Source organism: Pithys albifrons, chromosome 13, assembly GCF_047495875.1.
Source record: "Pithys albifrons albifrons isolate INPA30051 chromosome 13, PitAlb_v1, whole genome shotgun sequence".
In the NCBI taxonomy this organism is placed as follows: Eukaryota; Metazoa; Chordata; class Aves; order Passeriformes; family Thamnophilidae; genus Pithys; species Pithys albifrons.
In genome coordinates, this window is record NC_092470.1 from 396,664 (window position 1) to 413,335 (window position 16,672).

The window sequence follows — 16,672 nt, forward strand, 5'->3', positions numbered from 1 at the left end:
CAGAAAATACATGGGCTTAGATTCTTTCAGCTCAATATTTAATAAAATATTAAAGAAAAACAAAATTTGCCATGTGTTCCCATTTCCAAAGGCAGCCAGGATTTCCCAGGAGGACTCCATGCAGTTAGAGGGTGTTATAAGTAGGAGCAGCAGGAATATCATTTGCTTGAAACCCTTTTCATTTTGTTCTCAAGAAGGAATTCTGAAGGAGACACTTTCTGCCTAATGTGTGATAAGTTTTCAGAGCTGCTATTGTGAGAATTTTCCTTGGCTGAGGTTTTTATGTTTCGTTTTGCAGGTGTCAAGAATGTTGCAAAAGAGAGTGATAGATGGATGTTTTGAATCAGTTGAGCTGAAGATTAAAATACACAATAAAATGTTACTCTTCTAGAAGAAACAAGAGAAACAAAAGGAAAAGAATAAAAATTTATTATCTAATCTTGTCTTTAAACACCTTTATTCAAACAGTAAGTAATGTTGCCTACTGCACACAACTGCTGATTTCTAAATAATTTCAAACCTTTCAACAAGATGGTCTTTATGTGTTTGTTTATGTGAGGTAAAAATGCTGGAATATGCCATGTACACAGCTGTAAGATTCTGCTCCTAAATTTCATGTACAATAAGTATCAGTAAGTTCTTTCTGCTGGCACCCAAAATGCTTTTCACATTAAACAGTTTCCTTGGGGATGGAAAGGGAAGAATCTAAACCATTCTGTGCTGAAACACATGTGTGTATGTATGTGTATATGTATGCACCTGCCACCTCTAAAGGAGAAAACAGATAATAAAGGTTTATTTATTTAAAATGACAAAAGTGGTGGTGCTGCTATAGAATGGAAAATGGATGGAGGTGTGAAGTTCAGGCTGCAGCATTCAGACCTGCAGTTACTGCCTCTCTCCCTTCCTGTGTGTGCCCTGAAGTTCAGCAGTTCAGATCCTCCTTTTAAATGTCAAACCCAGGAGGAATTCTGCATGCTACAGTCTTTCCTCCCCCAAGTCCTTGTCTACTGTGAAAACTGAGTTAAGTGTGCGCTTCTCACTTACAAAACTGTATAATGAGACCCGAGTATGTAGCTTGCAAGGTTTGAAAACACCATTCAGATTACTTTCTAGGAATTAAGTTACTAAAGTCAGAAAACTAAATCAGCCAAACCATCAGCTGCTTAATTGCAGCTGTAATAGATGCTGTGAAATCAATCGGGATTTCATGATTAAATGACAAGTCTGCTAAAAAGCAGAATTATCTCCACATCATTCATACCCACACTATAAATAAAAGCTGTATAATAAGACAAGATGCTCCTGTAATTCCAGTGGCAGTGGGGGCTGAGCTCTACCCCAGATATGTGAGGGGTGGAACATCTGGAGGGGGAGCTGCTCCTTCAGCAGGAGTGTTTTGTCAGCCCTGAGCCCCTGGGTTTGAACCCCACTGATAACTCCTGTGGCTCTCACTCCATCTACATTTGCCTTTTCCTTCTTCCCAGTTTGCTGCTGAATGTTCTGGCCTAATTTTTTAAAACTTTTAAAACCTGTATCCACTGCACAACCCAGTTCAAGTCCTTCTCTCAAATACAATTTGCCCTTTACCTTGTTTATAATTGTGATGCTAAAATCAATACCCTGATTTAGAGGGAGGGATGTTTGCAGCTCAATGAATGCCTTCAGATTGGAATACCTGTGGGAAAACCTGTGCTGAACCAACCACAAATCTGGAGTTTAGGATGAACTGTGAAATTCAATTAAAGCCCCCAGACTGAGGAAGCAGCAAACATGCAAAGAGCGTGGTGAGGAGCTCAGCTCAGAGGGTCCACTGATTTATCTCCCTGGAAGACAAGAGAACAAGGGGAGAACTAGGGCTTCACAAAATTTCTGGCTGACATCTGTTTTTAGAATTCTCTTGGGGCTTATCATTAGCCAAGAACAAGAGATGAGTTTCACCAATCCAAAGTAAATCAGTGCTGTGAATGAAAAGGGGCTTTTGTGACAGAGCAGGGCATCAAATTTTGGAGATGTCTTCTTCCTCCTTGTATGTGCCTGGTTTGTAGATGACTCCTCTGTTGTCTTCCCCTCCCTTTTTGCAACTAAAATGAAACAAATGTATTAAATAGTTGTAGTGCCAATTACGGAAAAGCACCATTAGTTACTGTCCTAGTTCAGCAGGTGGGACCAGTTATCACTGTATGGGGGTGATCAAAGCTGTGTATTCTAAACCCTCTATTCATTTCCTAAGGACAATGGACCATTAGCAGCAGCTGCCCAGGGAGTCATTATCACTTTCACACCCACCCTGAGGAGGCGTGGCTGCCAAGGGGCCATCAATGGTTCAACAATACCCCCTGGCTCCCAGAGTCAATCACCCATTGTGTGAGTCCCCGCCCAGGGGGAGGGACTGGGTGCTCCCTGAGGGTACATAAGTGGTGGGTAAGAAGATCTTGGGAACTACTTGTCAGATCCAGAGGAGCAGCAGGACCTTGACAGGAGGAGATCACTGCTCTTGACCAGACCCCAGCCCTTGCCTGCACCAACAGGTTTCTCACTTCTTTTTGCTTTGGACTTGGGGAGTACCACATGGGTCTCAGCACAAGGGCAAACAAACCCCTTTGGGTTTGTGCCCCAGGACACCGGGTTGTACTGCTGGGTTTTGTGAGTTGAAAGCAATTTCTCTTTGTGTCAGTGTATTTATGGTAACATCTTTCATTAAATTGTAACTCTGACTTATAGTCTCTATTGTGGTGGGTCCATTTCTCCTGCTGGTTTACCTTTAAACCAGCACAGTTACTTAAAATGTTCCATTATGCATGCAGGAGGTTATTTTCTCTGTACCAATGCAGATGTCACAGGAGCTTTTTGTTACAAATATTCCAGGAGAACACATTCTGTGTGCAGAGTCAATGCTGAAAGCATTAGGCTGAGGGAAAGTTTGCAACCTTAGATTTTTCTCCAGGACTTGGCTTTGTTGGCAAAACAGTGGCTGAATGATCTTTTGACAGTACATATTTCTTCCCCTAAATTGTTGTGTCCTTCAGGAGAGGTTTTCCTAACATTTCATTCTCCTCCGTTCATTTACTACTCCAGGAAATATTCTGGGGTTTGTGTTGTCCCTGATGCTCATACACAATTCTTTATTTTCTGTCTTTGCATCCTTTAAGGGTTTATTTGAGCACTGTTCAGTAATTGTTATTTTGTGGGAAAACAACCATTTGTGTTTGCTTTTCACGAACCCCAACCACTTCTACAGTTGCAGAGCAGTAGCCACTGTGCCACAAAGGCTGCAACTTTGAGAGGCCTTTCAGCCAAATAAACATCGTAGAATTACTTTGGAGTATCTGATAGAGGGGAAATAATGTCTACAGTGATAAAAACAAATCCAAGTTTTGGAGGAAGAGATCATGTCTTAGATAAAACCAAAATTTTGGACTCACAAGCACCTCTTTGTGTCAGAGAGAAGATTTAATTTGCCTTTTAGTTTTCTTAGTGATGTGATAGTCACATATATTACCTTTTCTTCTTCAGCAGCCAGAAGATTACTGCAAGGACAGTGAGGACTCCCAGGGTGCAGCCTATCACAGCAGAGACAACAAAGCCTGGGCAGGGGGAAAGCATAGGACACTTAATATTATTGACTGGAGAGGCGAATATAATGCTATATTTGATAGTGACCTTCATGCACATGTTTGGCAAAGAAAGTATTTTTATTTATTTTGGCCTCCCCAAAGATCCTAACGTTGAGCTCTCTTTTCTTAACTGCATTTTCTTAGTTCATTAACACATTGCTTTTCATATTTTATCAAATTACTGTTTCTCTCTAAGCAACACGAGAAATCTTTCAAACCGACAGGTTTCATATATTCCATCTAAATATTTTCACTTATATCAATGTAAACCCTGGAGCTTAACCTTATCCCATTTGACCCATTAGATCCTTCATTAATTTTAATTTTGGCACCACCACACCCACCTGAAGGGTCGTGTCTGCTCATGGGCCAGCAACGATTCCAAAATCCCCCCTGACTCCCAGAGTCACATCCCCCAGTGTGGAACTCCCTGCCCTGGCGGAATGGGGGGGGGGGGTGGGGGGGAAGGGACTGGGTGCTCCCACCTGCACCTGAGGGGAGAGAATCTTGGGGTTTGGGGACTTCTGGGACCACTCGTCGGATTCAGAGAGGAGTAGAACCTGGACAGGAGGAGACCACCCCTCTCCACCAGACTGTGACATCATCTGCACCAACAGGTTTTTCCCTTCCTTTTACTTTGGACTCAGAGGAACCACGTGGGGGGTCAGCACAGGGGCCAACAAACCCCATTGTGTTTGCACCTCAGGGGGCTGGGTTCTACTTCTGGGTTTTGTGGGTTAAACCAATTTCTCTTTGTGCCATTGCATTTATTGTAATATTGTTATTAAATTGTAACTCTGACTTATAATCTCTTTTGTGTTTCATTAATTTCTCCTGCCACTTTACCTTTAAACCAGTCCAATAGTAAAGGTGCATCAAATGGAAAAGAAAATACAACACCAAGTAGATAACTGTGGAAAAAGAGCCTATAGTTTGAAGAGGAAGGGTAGGGAGCATTTCTGTCTGAGACAATGCTCTTGAAAATGTCCTTAGATAGTGTGCCAGCATGGTACCATCATCAGAACTAGACACCAGTTCCCACTCAGCTTGTGGGCACTGACAGGTTTGAACACCACAACCAATTCCAGCTGTGTAAATGTAGAGCTGATTTTACTGGAATATTATGCTGACAGCCAGAATGTATTACAAACATATGGGAATTCTGCTGCATAATCCTTTAAGATTAGAGACTGTTTTAAACGTGGTTATTGCTAAGAGTGAGCCTAAGTTCAGATATTCATTATTGGCCCAAACCCTCTGGGTGACTGAGCTCTGCAGTCACTCCCAGTTTGGTACCACATGGGGTCCAGCGGCACATCTGGTGGCCTCTGTGCTCTGTGCCAGGGGCAGCCCTGGCACACAAAAGCTGCTCTGAAAACCTGCCAAGTGGGGGCCTAAGGTGTGTACAACAGGATTTCTTTCCCAAATCTCTGGGTTTGCCTGGCCCAGAGATTTGTGTCCTGCCCATGCCCATGGGAGTGCTCTGCCCCTGCCTGTGCTGCAGCTGCACCAGGCTGGGCACTTGCACCCAGCACCAGGCTGCACTTTATTGCGCTTTGATGGGAACCTTTTCTTTCTCCTTTTTTTTTATCTTCATATTTCTTTCCTTTAGGTGAGGAGCTGCACCTGTGAGGGAGCCTTTGTGACCATGGTAGGTGGAACGTGAGATTAGAGGGGACCATGAATACCTTTTTTGAAATGAGTTGAAAGTTTTTTCTATGGTTCACTGATTAAGTCAATGAGCTTTTGTAATTAAATGTTGCTAGGCTAAATGGGGTTTCTATTAAAAGTAGCACTGAGCAATGTCTTTCATGGCTACAAAGAGCAGTTCTTGGGGAACAGCAGAATGGGCAATAACCCACACAATTCAGCCCTGCTAAGTCATGTCAGCTGTAAAGATACATTGAAAATGTCTTTATAGCTGGTGTCACCTCTGTGTGAGAGTCAAAAAATATGGCTTAGCAGAAGGGGAACCAAATGTGATTATTGGCTTTGGCACTGGTTCACAACAACGTCGAGAAAGTCACATCTGGGGCAAATTTCCCCCCATGGATGGAAATAATAATAATACTTAGCCTATTTTTGTGAAATGTTTGAGGATTCCTTGATGAAACATGTAGTTACTGGGATCGTGGGTTGGAACTCTCTACCTTCTGCCTTTGAGTGTGATTTAGAGGGAATATAGTGAGGTGCTGAAAGCTCAGCTGAAGAAACAGATGCAAAAGTGCATTTCTCGTTTCTGGCTGACCAGTCTGGCCCCAAAACTCACTGGCTGTGGTTGGGAATTGGCAACACACCCTTGCCAAACCCACTAGATAAACGGGGGTATAGAAATGTAAACCTTGGATCACTGGCATTCCATGGGGAACCAGCCCTAACCATGAGGAACTCTCTAGAACCTCTGCTATTCCCCAAGTGTTTCTGCACTGCCATTACCATAGCATTTTTGGCTATTATTTGTCGTAGATCTAAGAAGGACACTGGAGGTGAAGCCTTGGTCTCAGGACCTTTGCAGCTGGTTTTGCAAATCCTGATTCTGCTGGTTCCAATCATTGTACACAACCCTTGATGCAGAAGTTTGAAGGGATCCTTCCAGCTGCCAACCCACACAGGTAGGAAAGACCCACATACTCCAGTTCTTTCTCTCTTTCACTCTTCAGTCATCTTGTAGTTTACTCAAAATACTGTTTGTGCAACCAATACCAGTTTGTATATTAATCATGAGGCTGTTGAGGATTTGATAATTTGGTAAAATTGCAGTTTTCTTATGTATTTTGTTTAGAATCTAGCAACAAGAGAACTCCTAGTGCAATTCTCATTTTAAATGAGATTAAATTGGGGGATGGTTCTATGACCATATTCTGCAAGTGGTGGCAGAGGGACTTGAGAAGAGGCATGAAGATAGAACACAATATTATGACTACCTTTATATAGTGTACAATGAGCAGACAAGGAACAGAACCAGCAAAATAACAAGTATAACTTGTGTATGTCCTGGATGTGAGCTCTGAATAGTCCCAGAAATAACTTGTGTAATGCAGAGTCATGTTACAGTCAAGACATAAGGTTTCCACTTGTTATGGACACAATACAAACAAATCAGTTTTGGTAGCTGATAAATTGGTAAGGAGGTTGTTTTCTTCCTTAGTTTTGACTTTGAAGCAGTAAAATTGAGGTTAGAGACCCACAAGCAAGCAGAGATTGCAGAGACTCTTCATGCACAGCAGGAAAGTATTTGTGATCTTTCAGAAAGGAAGAAATCTAATTTTTTGTTAACATGTAAACTGATGCAGAGTGACACACAGTTTTGGCAGCCACCAGTACTTAGTTTTAGTCTTTGTTTTGGTCAGACTTTGAAACTGAGCTCCAAACTGTAAACAGTTGAAATGAGAAGAGAAAGGATTGATTAGAGTGACTTCTCTCAGCAGTGATTCATGAGCAGTTTTAAATAGAAAAAAAGATACAACTAAACCAGTTTAGACTTAAATATTTACCTACCTGTTGCTAGTAATGGGAAACATGATAATACCTTTGGCAACAAATAAGCAAGAATGCAAATGGAGGAATGACAATGAGTACAGAACAATACTTCAGCTGCCTGCCTGGAAAAAGCTGGGGTGGGTTATTGCAGTACTCAGCACTGTAATCCAAACAGGCTCAAATTCTGAGATGTCTGGAAGGAACACACTCCTGCTTCCACGGGGAATCTTGGAGATGAACACTGCTCATCTGGTTCTGGGGAAAGCCACTTTTCTAGGCCTTTATTTACAAGGTGGACGCCTTGCACAGACAGAAGGGTCCGTGAGAACCTCAGCCCCATTCAAGATGCTCAGTGCAAACCACAAAGTCATTGGGTGAAGGCTTCACTCATTGCAGGAAACATCTTTAGATCCCTGATGGTACTTAAACAAAAGGATTCATTTTGCTGTTTCTCTGCACCTCAAGATTGGGAGCTATCCCATCTCTCCTTAAATCACTGCCACTCTGATGTTAAAACAAGTTAAAACAGTTGCTTTTCTAGCCAGTAGCTTTCTGCTGAGTGAACAGAAACGAAAACCCCTGAGCTGCACTGAGAGCTCTGCTGCCTTTATGTTTCTTATGCTCCTGGTCCATCAGGCTGCTCCTGAGGACCCACTGTGTTCACTGCAGAAGGAATGGTAAATAAAGTAAAAGTCAGGGGAAGCAGCAGTTAAAGACATGCATCTCTGACCCTGGAGTTCTGGAGATTATAAAATGCAGAGATTTAGTGCAGTGCTGGAGAATGGGAAGTCATGGCTTTTGGTTCAAGCCATATAGTCAGCTCATAACTGTTAAATACTGTAAAAATGCAGAGAAATAAAGATCTAAATAACTGGAACTCAATGAAAGAGATGTTCTTAAGTAGAAAGGACAGTAGCATTGACACACTTATTTAAATAATTACCAGTTTTATGCAATAATTTCAGAGAAGGCATTCAAAAGAAACTTCATGGTAGAATGATGTTCCTCTTACAGGAAGATTTAGAAAGATTGTAAAATGTTTCCCTGAGAACTGAAATGGTCCCGAGCCACAGGAGGACTTCTGCAATTGTCTCTGGGGTTTATCTTAAAGGTGGAGATTGATTCAAGGAAGGGCCAAATGCTGCTGATGTTCCACACTGCTCTGTCTGGAATTTTTGATGCAGCTGAACTGACAAAGAGATCAGCCAAATTTGGGGGACAAATCTAAACCATCTCTGATTTCAGATAAATGTTTTATCTGTTTGGAGGATTTTTGTTTTTCTTTTTTTATTTGTTTTTCTTTTGTTTTGTTGTTTTGGTTTTTTTTGGCTGATCTCTAATTTTCACTCTTCTCCTTTACAGGTTTACATTAGAAGAGATATATTATCTCTGCCGAGAGCAATGGCATGACCAGGTGCTGCACTGTGCCTGCAGGGAAGTGTCCCTGCAGCAGCTGCTGTGTGACGTTCCCCAAGATCCACAACTCCTTGGCTTCTGTTCTTTCATCTGAACACTGAAGAAACTGAGCCTTGCAGGCAAAGCTGAAAGGATGTCCTGACACATTTGATGAACTGGAAATTTTACTGCTTGGCCAATCTTTTTTGTGAAGTGTGCTTTTCCTTTTAGAAATACTTTACTCTGAATTTCCAACAGTGGAGGGGCTTTTCTAGATTCATCTGCCTGCCATGCATGTGCCAACTTCACAGATGCTTCAGAGCATTTGTTTGCAAGACAACAAAGGGTTTGGAAAAATACATTTTGCACCAACAACATCTTCAAGTGCCTTGCTGTGGGGAACAGCTCTGGTCCTCACCACAGACAGATTTTGTGCAAGCCCCTCCCTCAAACCTCTACATTATCATTGTGTACATACTTTTAAATCAGCTCTTCCTCAAAGTTGTTGGTTTTTTTTAATTTGTGACACTGGATCATACAATCCAGTGTTATGAATGATTTTTATTTGTCAGGTTTGAATTCCTCAAGGACCTCTTCTGATTTTATGTGAGTCCCCCAAAACAGTGCCCCTGCAAGGCAAAACTGGGATTCCCTTTGGATGTGCGGTCTGCATAAAGCAAAGCCTGACACTGCTGAGAACCAGCCAATGTCTCTGGTGAGACAAGGGCAGCTCCAGCAACAGCTCAGCTGTGCAACTGTTGAGTATCTGTAGTGACAGCAAATACTTCTGCTAAGCATGACAAGGCCAATCTTGTCTTCCTTCTTTTATCTCCGCGCCTTTGTTCACAAAGGTTGCAGGTCTTGACTGATACCCATTGTGGGGAAAAGAATTTTATATATTGAGTTCCTTATTTTTGTACAGCTACCCAAGGACCAATGCAGCAAGAGAAGAGAAGGGGACAAAGGGATGTGCTGTGAGTCCATCATTAGCAAGTTTTCAGATGACACCAAGGTGGGAGGGAGTGTTGACCTACTGGAAGGCAGGAGGGCTCTGCAGGGGGACCTGGACAGACTTGAGAGATGGGCTGATTCCAATGGGATGAGGTTTAACAAGGCCAGGTGCCGGGTCCTGCCCTTTGGCCACAACAACCCCTGCAGCACTACAGGTTGGGCACAGAGTGGCTGCAGAGCATCCAGGCAGAGGGACCTGGGGGGACTGAGGGACAGAAGGCTGAACATGAGCCAACAGAGTGCCCAGGTGGCCAAGAAGACAAGTGGCATCCTGGCCTGGATCAGGAACAGTGTGGCAGCAGGACCAGGGCAGTGATCCTTGCCCTGTACTCAGCACTGGTGAGGCCACACCTTGAGTGTTGTGTTCAGTTCTGGGCCCCTCAGTTCAGGAAAGATATTGAGGGGCTGGAGCAGGTCCAGAGAAGAGCAACGAAGCTGGAGAAGGGACTGGAGCGCAAGTGCTGTGAGGTGAGGCTGAGGGACCTGGTATGGTTTAGCCTGGAGAAGAGGAGGCTCAGAGGAGACCTCATTACTCTCTACAACTCCCTGAAAGGATGTTGTAGCCAGGTGGGGATTGGTCTCTTCTCTCAGGCAGCCAACAGTAGAACAAGAGGGCACAGGCTTAAGCTCTGCCAGGGGAAGTTCAGGTTGGATATCAGAAAGGAATTCTTTCCAGAGAGAGTGGTCAGGCACTGGAATGGCCTGTCCAGAGAGGGGGTGAATTCACCATCCCTGGAGGTTTTTAAGATGAGACTGGATGTGGCACTGAGTGCCATGATCTGGTATTCAAAGTGGGGCTGGATCAAGGGTTGGACTTGATGATCTCAGAGGTCTCTTCCAACTCAGCTCATTCTATAATTCTATGATTTTATGAAAGGAGCCTGTTGTGGGTGTGTGGTGGTGCAGCACACCAGGACTGCCAGCTCAGTGTTCCAGATGTGCACAGAAGCTCTCACACCACTCACCTTCACGGAAGGAGATAAAAACCAGCCTTTCCTGGAATTCCTGAACGTTCCTGAAGTTGTCCACCATCTCCAGGGGCTCTGGGTCGTCCCTCTCTGTGCAGTACATGGCTGTCTCCAGGGCCAACAGCTACAAGGGAAGCACCTGATCAGCTTCCAGAGCACAGGGAAGGCAGTGCCAGTGTGTGGACACTGGGACTGTGCTGCAAATCCAAGGGGTGGTTAAAGGGGACAGGACACACCAAGTAATGCTTAGGTCTTATGTGACCTGTGCGCCCAAATCCAGAATAATGTGTGAGCAGTGTGGCCTCTCCAAAGTCATACCTGTATTTTGTTTCATCCTCCTAAAACTAATCCTGCCCATGATTAGCTCCAGGAGAACTGGATGGGAGAATTCATGGTGGCCTTCTCCAGGTGATCTCCCCAGCACAATCTAACTCCTCAGCAGTATTAAAGGCTACTTGGGGAACGAACTCTTTACTTTGGAAAAGACACAATCTGACAGAGTGGACAAAGGTAAGAATGGATTTTAATAACAAGGAACATACATGATTTTGACCAGAGATTTTGATAGTAATATTTTCCCCCCAGTGTCTGTAATTATGTGGATGAGAAGATAGTGAATGTGAGTTTACAGTGTATGGAAGTGGCCACCTAAAAACAAAAGTAGTTAATTAAATGGGCCCAAAAAAATACAAGTTGGAAGAAACATGAGGGGATTCAAGACTGACAAATAACATATCACATGCTTTTAGGAACTTAACATCTACTCAACCTGTCACACCTAAGTCAGTCAGGATGACAGTAACACTAAAATACTTGGTGAGTAGGGTTCAGATATGGACATGAGCAAAGTAATCTGCAAGTACCTTTTGGAAAGTATTAAGGCAGGAAGTACATAGTGAAAACACAAATTGATCTCACTTGATTGTGAGATTTTTAAGCTGACACTGTACCAATTGTTATGTTGGTTTTTGTCATTTATTTGTTCTGGTCAACTGAAAATGTGCTAACTGCAAACAGAATGGGATCTGGATTTATATCAGTTCTGTGCTGTTCTTCCCACTTGAGGGATTTTAGTGATGGTCATCTTTCAGTTTTACAGGAAGATAAGAGAAATCCAGGAAATGAGGGTATGCACTGACTGTTCTTTAGCTGACACCAGCCAGGTCTGAATGTGCCCTCCTGGAACTTGCCTGCTCCTGTGAGATCCTGACAGGATGTCTGAACACTGTCCAGAGTACACTGGGGTAGCAGGGAGGAGTGGTCAGGGATCCTTCATAGCGGTAGAACTCATCCAGCCTCTCGGGGAGCAGCTCTCCAACATTGAAACCAGGCACTTGGACATTCTGATCTGGAAAAGGGCATTCCTGTGAATGTGTGTGCACTGCTGAGGGGAATTTGCTGTTCAGTAAGTAGAATGTTTTTGGTGTCATACCACTATTTCAGCAGAGATTGTCACAGTTTAATAAAGAAGCTTTTTAGGTTTTCTCTGTACAAATCTTGTCTTAGATAGCAAACCTGAATTCTGTAAGATAAACTGTGGCCATATTAACTAAACCCACCACATGCAATAAGTAAGGCCCAGTCGGGAAAACCTGGTGCTTGCCATCCATACACTCCTCCAAGAAATGCTTAGAACTTGGACGAATCTCACAGTCTGTGACAGGTTTGTGTGGGGTCTCTGGACTGTCCCTTCAGTCAGCTTATTCCCCCTGAGGGTGACCCCTGACCTCTGAGCCACCCTCAGTCTGGTGCAGCCACTTACCCTTGTACTTCACATTCCTGAAGTGCCTGAAGATCTTCTCGTAGGAGGGGTTGAAGGGTCCAATCTGTAATGATGACACCATGAGCAGCTGTGCAAACCTGTCACAATGCCTGATCTCCACAGACACAGTTCTCAACTGAGCCTTTTACGGTCTTTCAGGGGCTTCAACCCTGATTGTTAAATAAAATGGTTGACTGAATCTAGTTTTATGTGGGTTTCAGGTAGTTTATTTCTTGGTCCTCTTCGTCATGGGCTACAGTAGTTGTGGAAAGAAGGGAAGAGGAGCAGAAGAAGAGACGACTATATTTACATTAACAATATTTAAACGAAACTTGCGCAGGAATATTCAAGTTTCAGGAGGGACTATATTCAGAGCAACTTTTTCACACCGTTACACACAATCTTAAAATCTGCACACACCATGCAAACTATCTGACATCACACAGCTATAGCTAATTATTAAGTAACAAATATTTCCCAAAAATTGCTAGATCTAAATCATCTTAATGCAACTTGTTTTAACTTTATAAAAGAGCTCTATTAATGTTACTCCATGGAGTCTCTGCAGGCTCAGTTTCCAGCTCCTGTGTGCGTCCAAGGTCTCCAAAGAGATTCCATTCTTATCTCAGAAGCTCCACCTGCAAATTCATCCTTGGTTCACTTGCTTGACAAGGCATAAATTCCCTAACACAAAGCACTGCAGCCCCAGTGGGTCTGGGGGCACACAGCAGGGCTGGGTGACCTGGCAGAAGGTGTCTCCACTGCCCAGATGTTCAGGTACCAGAATAGGTACTTTCATAAGTCAAAGGATTAGCATGGAGACACACTTGCATTCCCACTCCAGAGCCACCATAGCCTCTTTGTCAGAACTTTGCCCTAAGAACCACAGTGTAGCATGTGGTGTGTGCTAGGAAGACCCTGCTGGCCTCTCCTGGTCATGGGGCTGTGCACATGGAGGGAAACCATGTCCTCTGAGAACAGGGGAGGCAGGAGGCTTGAGTCCTCAGCTTCTCAGATCACCTGCTGGTCTCTACTGAAAGCCACATTTTTCCACTCACAAACATTTTTAAGACTGTTGCTCCTCACAGTCCAGGAAGGTAAAGAATGACACTGTTGGGGCCCACAAGCCCACTGGCAAGGGCTGTAGCTCAACTATCAAACAAGACCACGATTTTCAAATGCTACCAGCAGTTTTCAATCTAATGTCCTTTTTAATGAATTCTTCAGAATTGGTGCTTAGCAACTCCTCTGACAACCAGATGGAGTGAACTGGGGTCCTTAGATCAACTGTAAGAGCCACCAGCTGTCTGACAGTTTCCCAAAGACCTGATCTCTATTGTTCCCTAATTTGATTTTTAAACACCATTGCTTAGAAATAACCAGAATTCCAGTATTATTCCCTAACATAATAGACAATACTCTGACACTTTTCACAGCTGCAACTTCCAAATGAACTGAAATTTAGCATAGAATTACTGTCAAAATCCAAGAGCTGCTGAGAAGTGAGCTGGGGTAATATTAACGAGAGCTTTGTCTGCTGAGTAGAACATTTTCACTTTTTTTATGGAAATGTGAAAACTTGGGATTTTGGTTTTCTTTGCTGCAGCAAATCCTCACATTTAAAAATTATGTTTACAGTTATCTTATTGAGGAGTTCTAATCCTCAAGAAAAAGGAGACATATATGGACAAGCTATTAAAAACATTCTGTTTAAGATCATTATTATCTTTGTAAGTGGGGCTTTAGAGAGGAAAATTGGAAAGCTGTCCTTCTGTCCTCTTGAAAAGTCACTGAATTTACTTGTTTACTGTAAGCTGTGATTCAAAGAATCTGGGAAGTTAGGAGCATGAAGACTGTGCTTAAATCCTAATTACACTGGTGGCCAAAGGCAGAGCTGCTCCTGCTCTATCAAAACTGCTTTGTGCTACACCAGGCACTTGGGAGGAGGAGAGCTGGGAATTCACTATTGCCTCCTGTTTGATAAATTCTGCCAATCATCAGTTTGTAAAGGAATGCAAAAATGGATTTAACAAAGCTGAAGTTAATTTATGGAAAAACACAAGGAAATATTCAGAATTCTTATTTTCTTAAAATTTGTTCCTGTTTTTGTATGTGCTGCTGGAATTTGACCTTTTTTTCTTGTGAAATAGAAAAGGAAGAACCTTTGTCTTGTTGAATAATCTAGGAACTCTTGTACATTGATAATGATTGAAAGCATATTCTAAACAACAGAACCCCAAAGGATCCTTCATCCTACCTCAAGGAGAACAGCCAGAACCGCCAATCCATCAGCTTTGTCCATTGCTGCTGTTACATCTGGGTATTTCTCAGAGTTGTAATGCACAATATGCAGCTGCAAAGAAGGAAATACTCTGTTACAAGAGCACCTGGGTCATGCTTTCATTTCTGTTTCACAGCTAAAATGGGCCAATTCAGCCACCTCAGGATAAGACAATACAGGGAGTCCTTCAGTGATTTCTGGGGGTAAGATCTTGTCAACGAAAAGCAAAAGGTCCTGGGACTCCCACCCTGTTGTAGCCAAGTCACACACACTTCTCACTCCCCAAAATGAGGGGGGAAAGAGGATCAATGACTTCAGCTTCAAGGCATCTTGACTTGTGCCACTACAAGTTCTTACTAGTACTAAAGTACTACTTTACTAGTAAATTTTTCTGAAAAACACTACCTTTGAACTCCAATATTTAAACACAAAATTCAGTGTTAAATGTAACTAGAGAAAAAATGAATTCCTAAAGTGCTGTTATGCAAGCAAACTATTCTGAGTGATTTCTCTTGTAATAATTTTGAGGTAAATCTCTGTACCCAAATCCATCACTTAGGGTTAGGTAAGATAACAGATAGTTCTTCACTGGTGGAAGAAGGAGAGTAAAGGTAAACAGAGCAGGCAAAAGATATACCTGGTTTACAGGGAAGAGCCACGGTATCAAATGCCTAGGAATTATCTTGGAATGGCTTAAGTCATCTGGTGCTATTTCTGAGTTCAGAAATGCAGTACTTTTAGTTTTAGCTAAGCCTCAATTTTAGTAGGCCCTGATAATGTTATGTAGATTAGGAGAGACAGACATCACCTGCCTTAAGCAAGCAAAGAAATATTTCATACCAGAAGATGTAAACTGAAATATAAATACAGAAGAGTAAGACGAGTTTCTCAGTTCCTTCATGGCTTCTGAGAAAGACTTACTGTGCTGTCCCAGGAGGCCCAGGCCTGCATCTGCTTACCACCATGTTATCTTAGGGAAGTAAAATGTTTGTTCTTAGCCTTTCTCTCCGGTTTATGGCTGTCCCACAGGAGACTGAGTTCTCTGAAGTGATTTGTACTTAAAATAGTGAAATTTGTGTTCGATGGGGAGTGGAGAGTTATTTTTTGTTATTTCTAACTTGTGCAACCATGTGTTATATTGTTGTTTTCTTTTAATTTTCTCCTTCCTGTATAAATACATATAATTAAAGTTTAAATCTTAGGTCTCCAGGGGTTTTTTCCTCCCTTTTCTTGGCATGGAGAGGGAGGCTCTGACACTCTGTGTTGGGCAGTTGGCATTTTGCCAGCTCAACTCAAGACAAAAGCCTAAATTCTAATCCCTTGACTTAATGACAGTACATCAGAGTCCACTTTTTGAAGGTGCACAATCCATGGTTTAGTAGTGTCACAGGTTTGGCCTAGCTGTTACCAACCCTGGACTGGCCCCCCTTTCCTCTCCCAGAACTTTCCCAGCAAGGGAAAGGAAAAAAAACTGAAAAGAAACATACTCAAAAGAAACTAAACTGAATAAAAAGAAGAAATTATATTTTCTAACATTTACAACCCACTGTATACACAGTACGTAGGATCCCACCCCCAGGGGAAAGGGGAAAGGGAGAAGGGGACTGATCAACCAGAAAATTGAGAAGAAACAAAACCAAACCAAAAGAAACAAATGAATCAGACAAACACAATTAAAACCCTCAAGGAAGGGGAACAAGCATGAAACAATCTCACCCAGGACAGGAGAACCACCAACAACCGGAGGGATCAGGCTCCAACACCTTCCACGAGCTCCCCAGCCCAGGAAGGGGGACTAAACCACTCCCCCCTGCTACATGGAAGACATGTGTGGAATACTTGTAACTTCCTTAGATACAATGGTTACTGAGGAAGCCATGGGTCAAAACACTACAAGTAGATTTTAATAGATTTAGCAGAACCTTGCAGCCTTTTACAGCCATATCCCCAAGACACAGATTCCACTTTGGACCAGTGGGAGCTGGTGCCCTAGTTCAGTAGCTGAGACCAGTTTATCACTGTGTGGGTGTGACCAAAGCTGTGCATTCTACACCCTCTATTCCATTTCCCACAAACAATTAACAGTGGACCATTGGCAGCAGCTGCCCAGGACACACCTGACCCCTCAGCATGCAAGCGGGGTGGGAAAGAAGCCTGG

At 43.0% G+C, this 16,672-nt stretch overlaps 1 protein-coding gene across 1 annotated transcript in view; it reads right to left on the reverse strand.

Annotated features, from left to right (window-relative positions):
* Nucleotides 1–412: 412 nt before the first annotated feature.
* Nucleotides 413–16,672, reverse strand: part of CA12 (carbonic anhydrase 12) — a 32,999-nt gene continuing 16,739 nt past the window's right edge. The window contains exons 5-10 of the mRNA XM_071568780.1: nt 14,491–14,586; nt 12,234–12,297; nt 11,662–11,819; nt 10,469–10,595; nt 3,503–3,587; nt 413–2,084 (exon numbers count right to left, since the gene is read on the reverse strand). Coding sequence (XP_071424881.1) covers nt 2,000–2,084; nt 3,503–3,587; nt 10,469–10,595; nt 11,662–11,819; nt 12,234–12,297; nt 14,491–14,586 — 615 coding nt within the window. The 3' untranslated portion in view covers nt 413–1,999. The remainder of the gene's footprint in view (nt 2,085–3,502; nt 3,588–10,468; nt 10,596–11,661; nt 11,820–12,233; nt 12,298–14,490; nt 14,587–16,672) is intronic.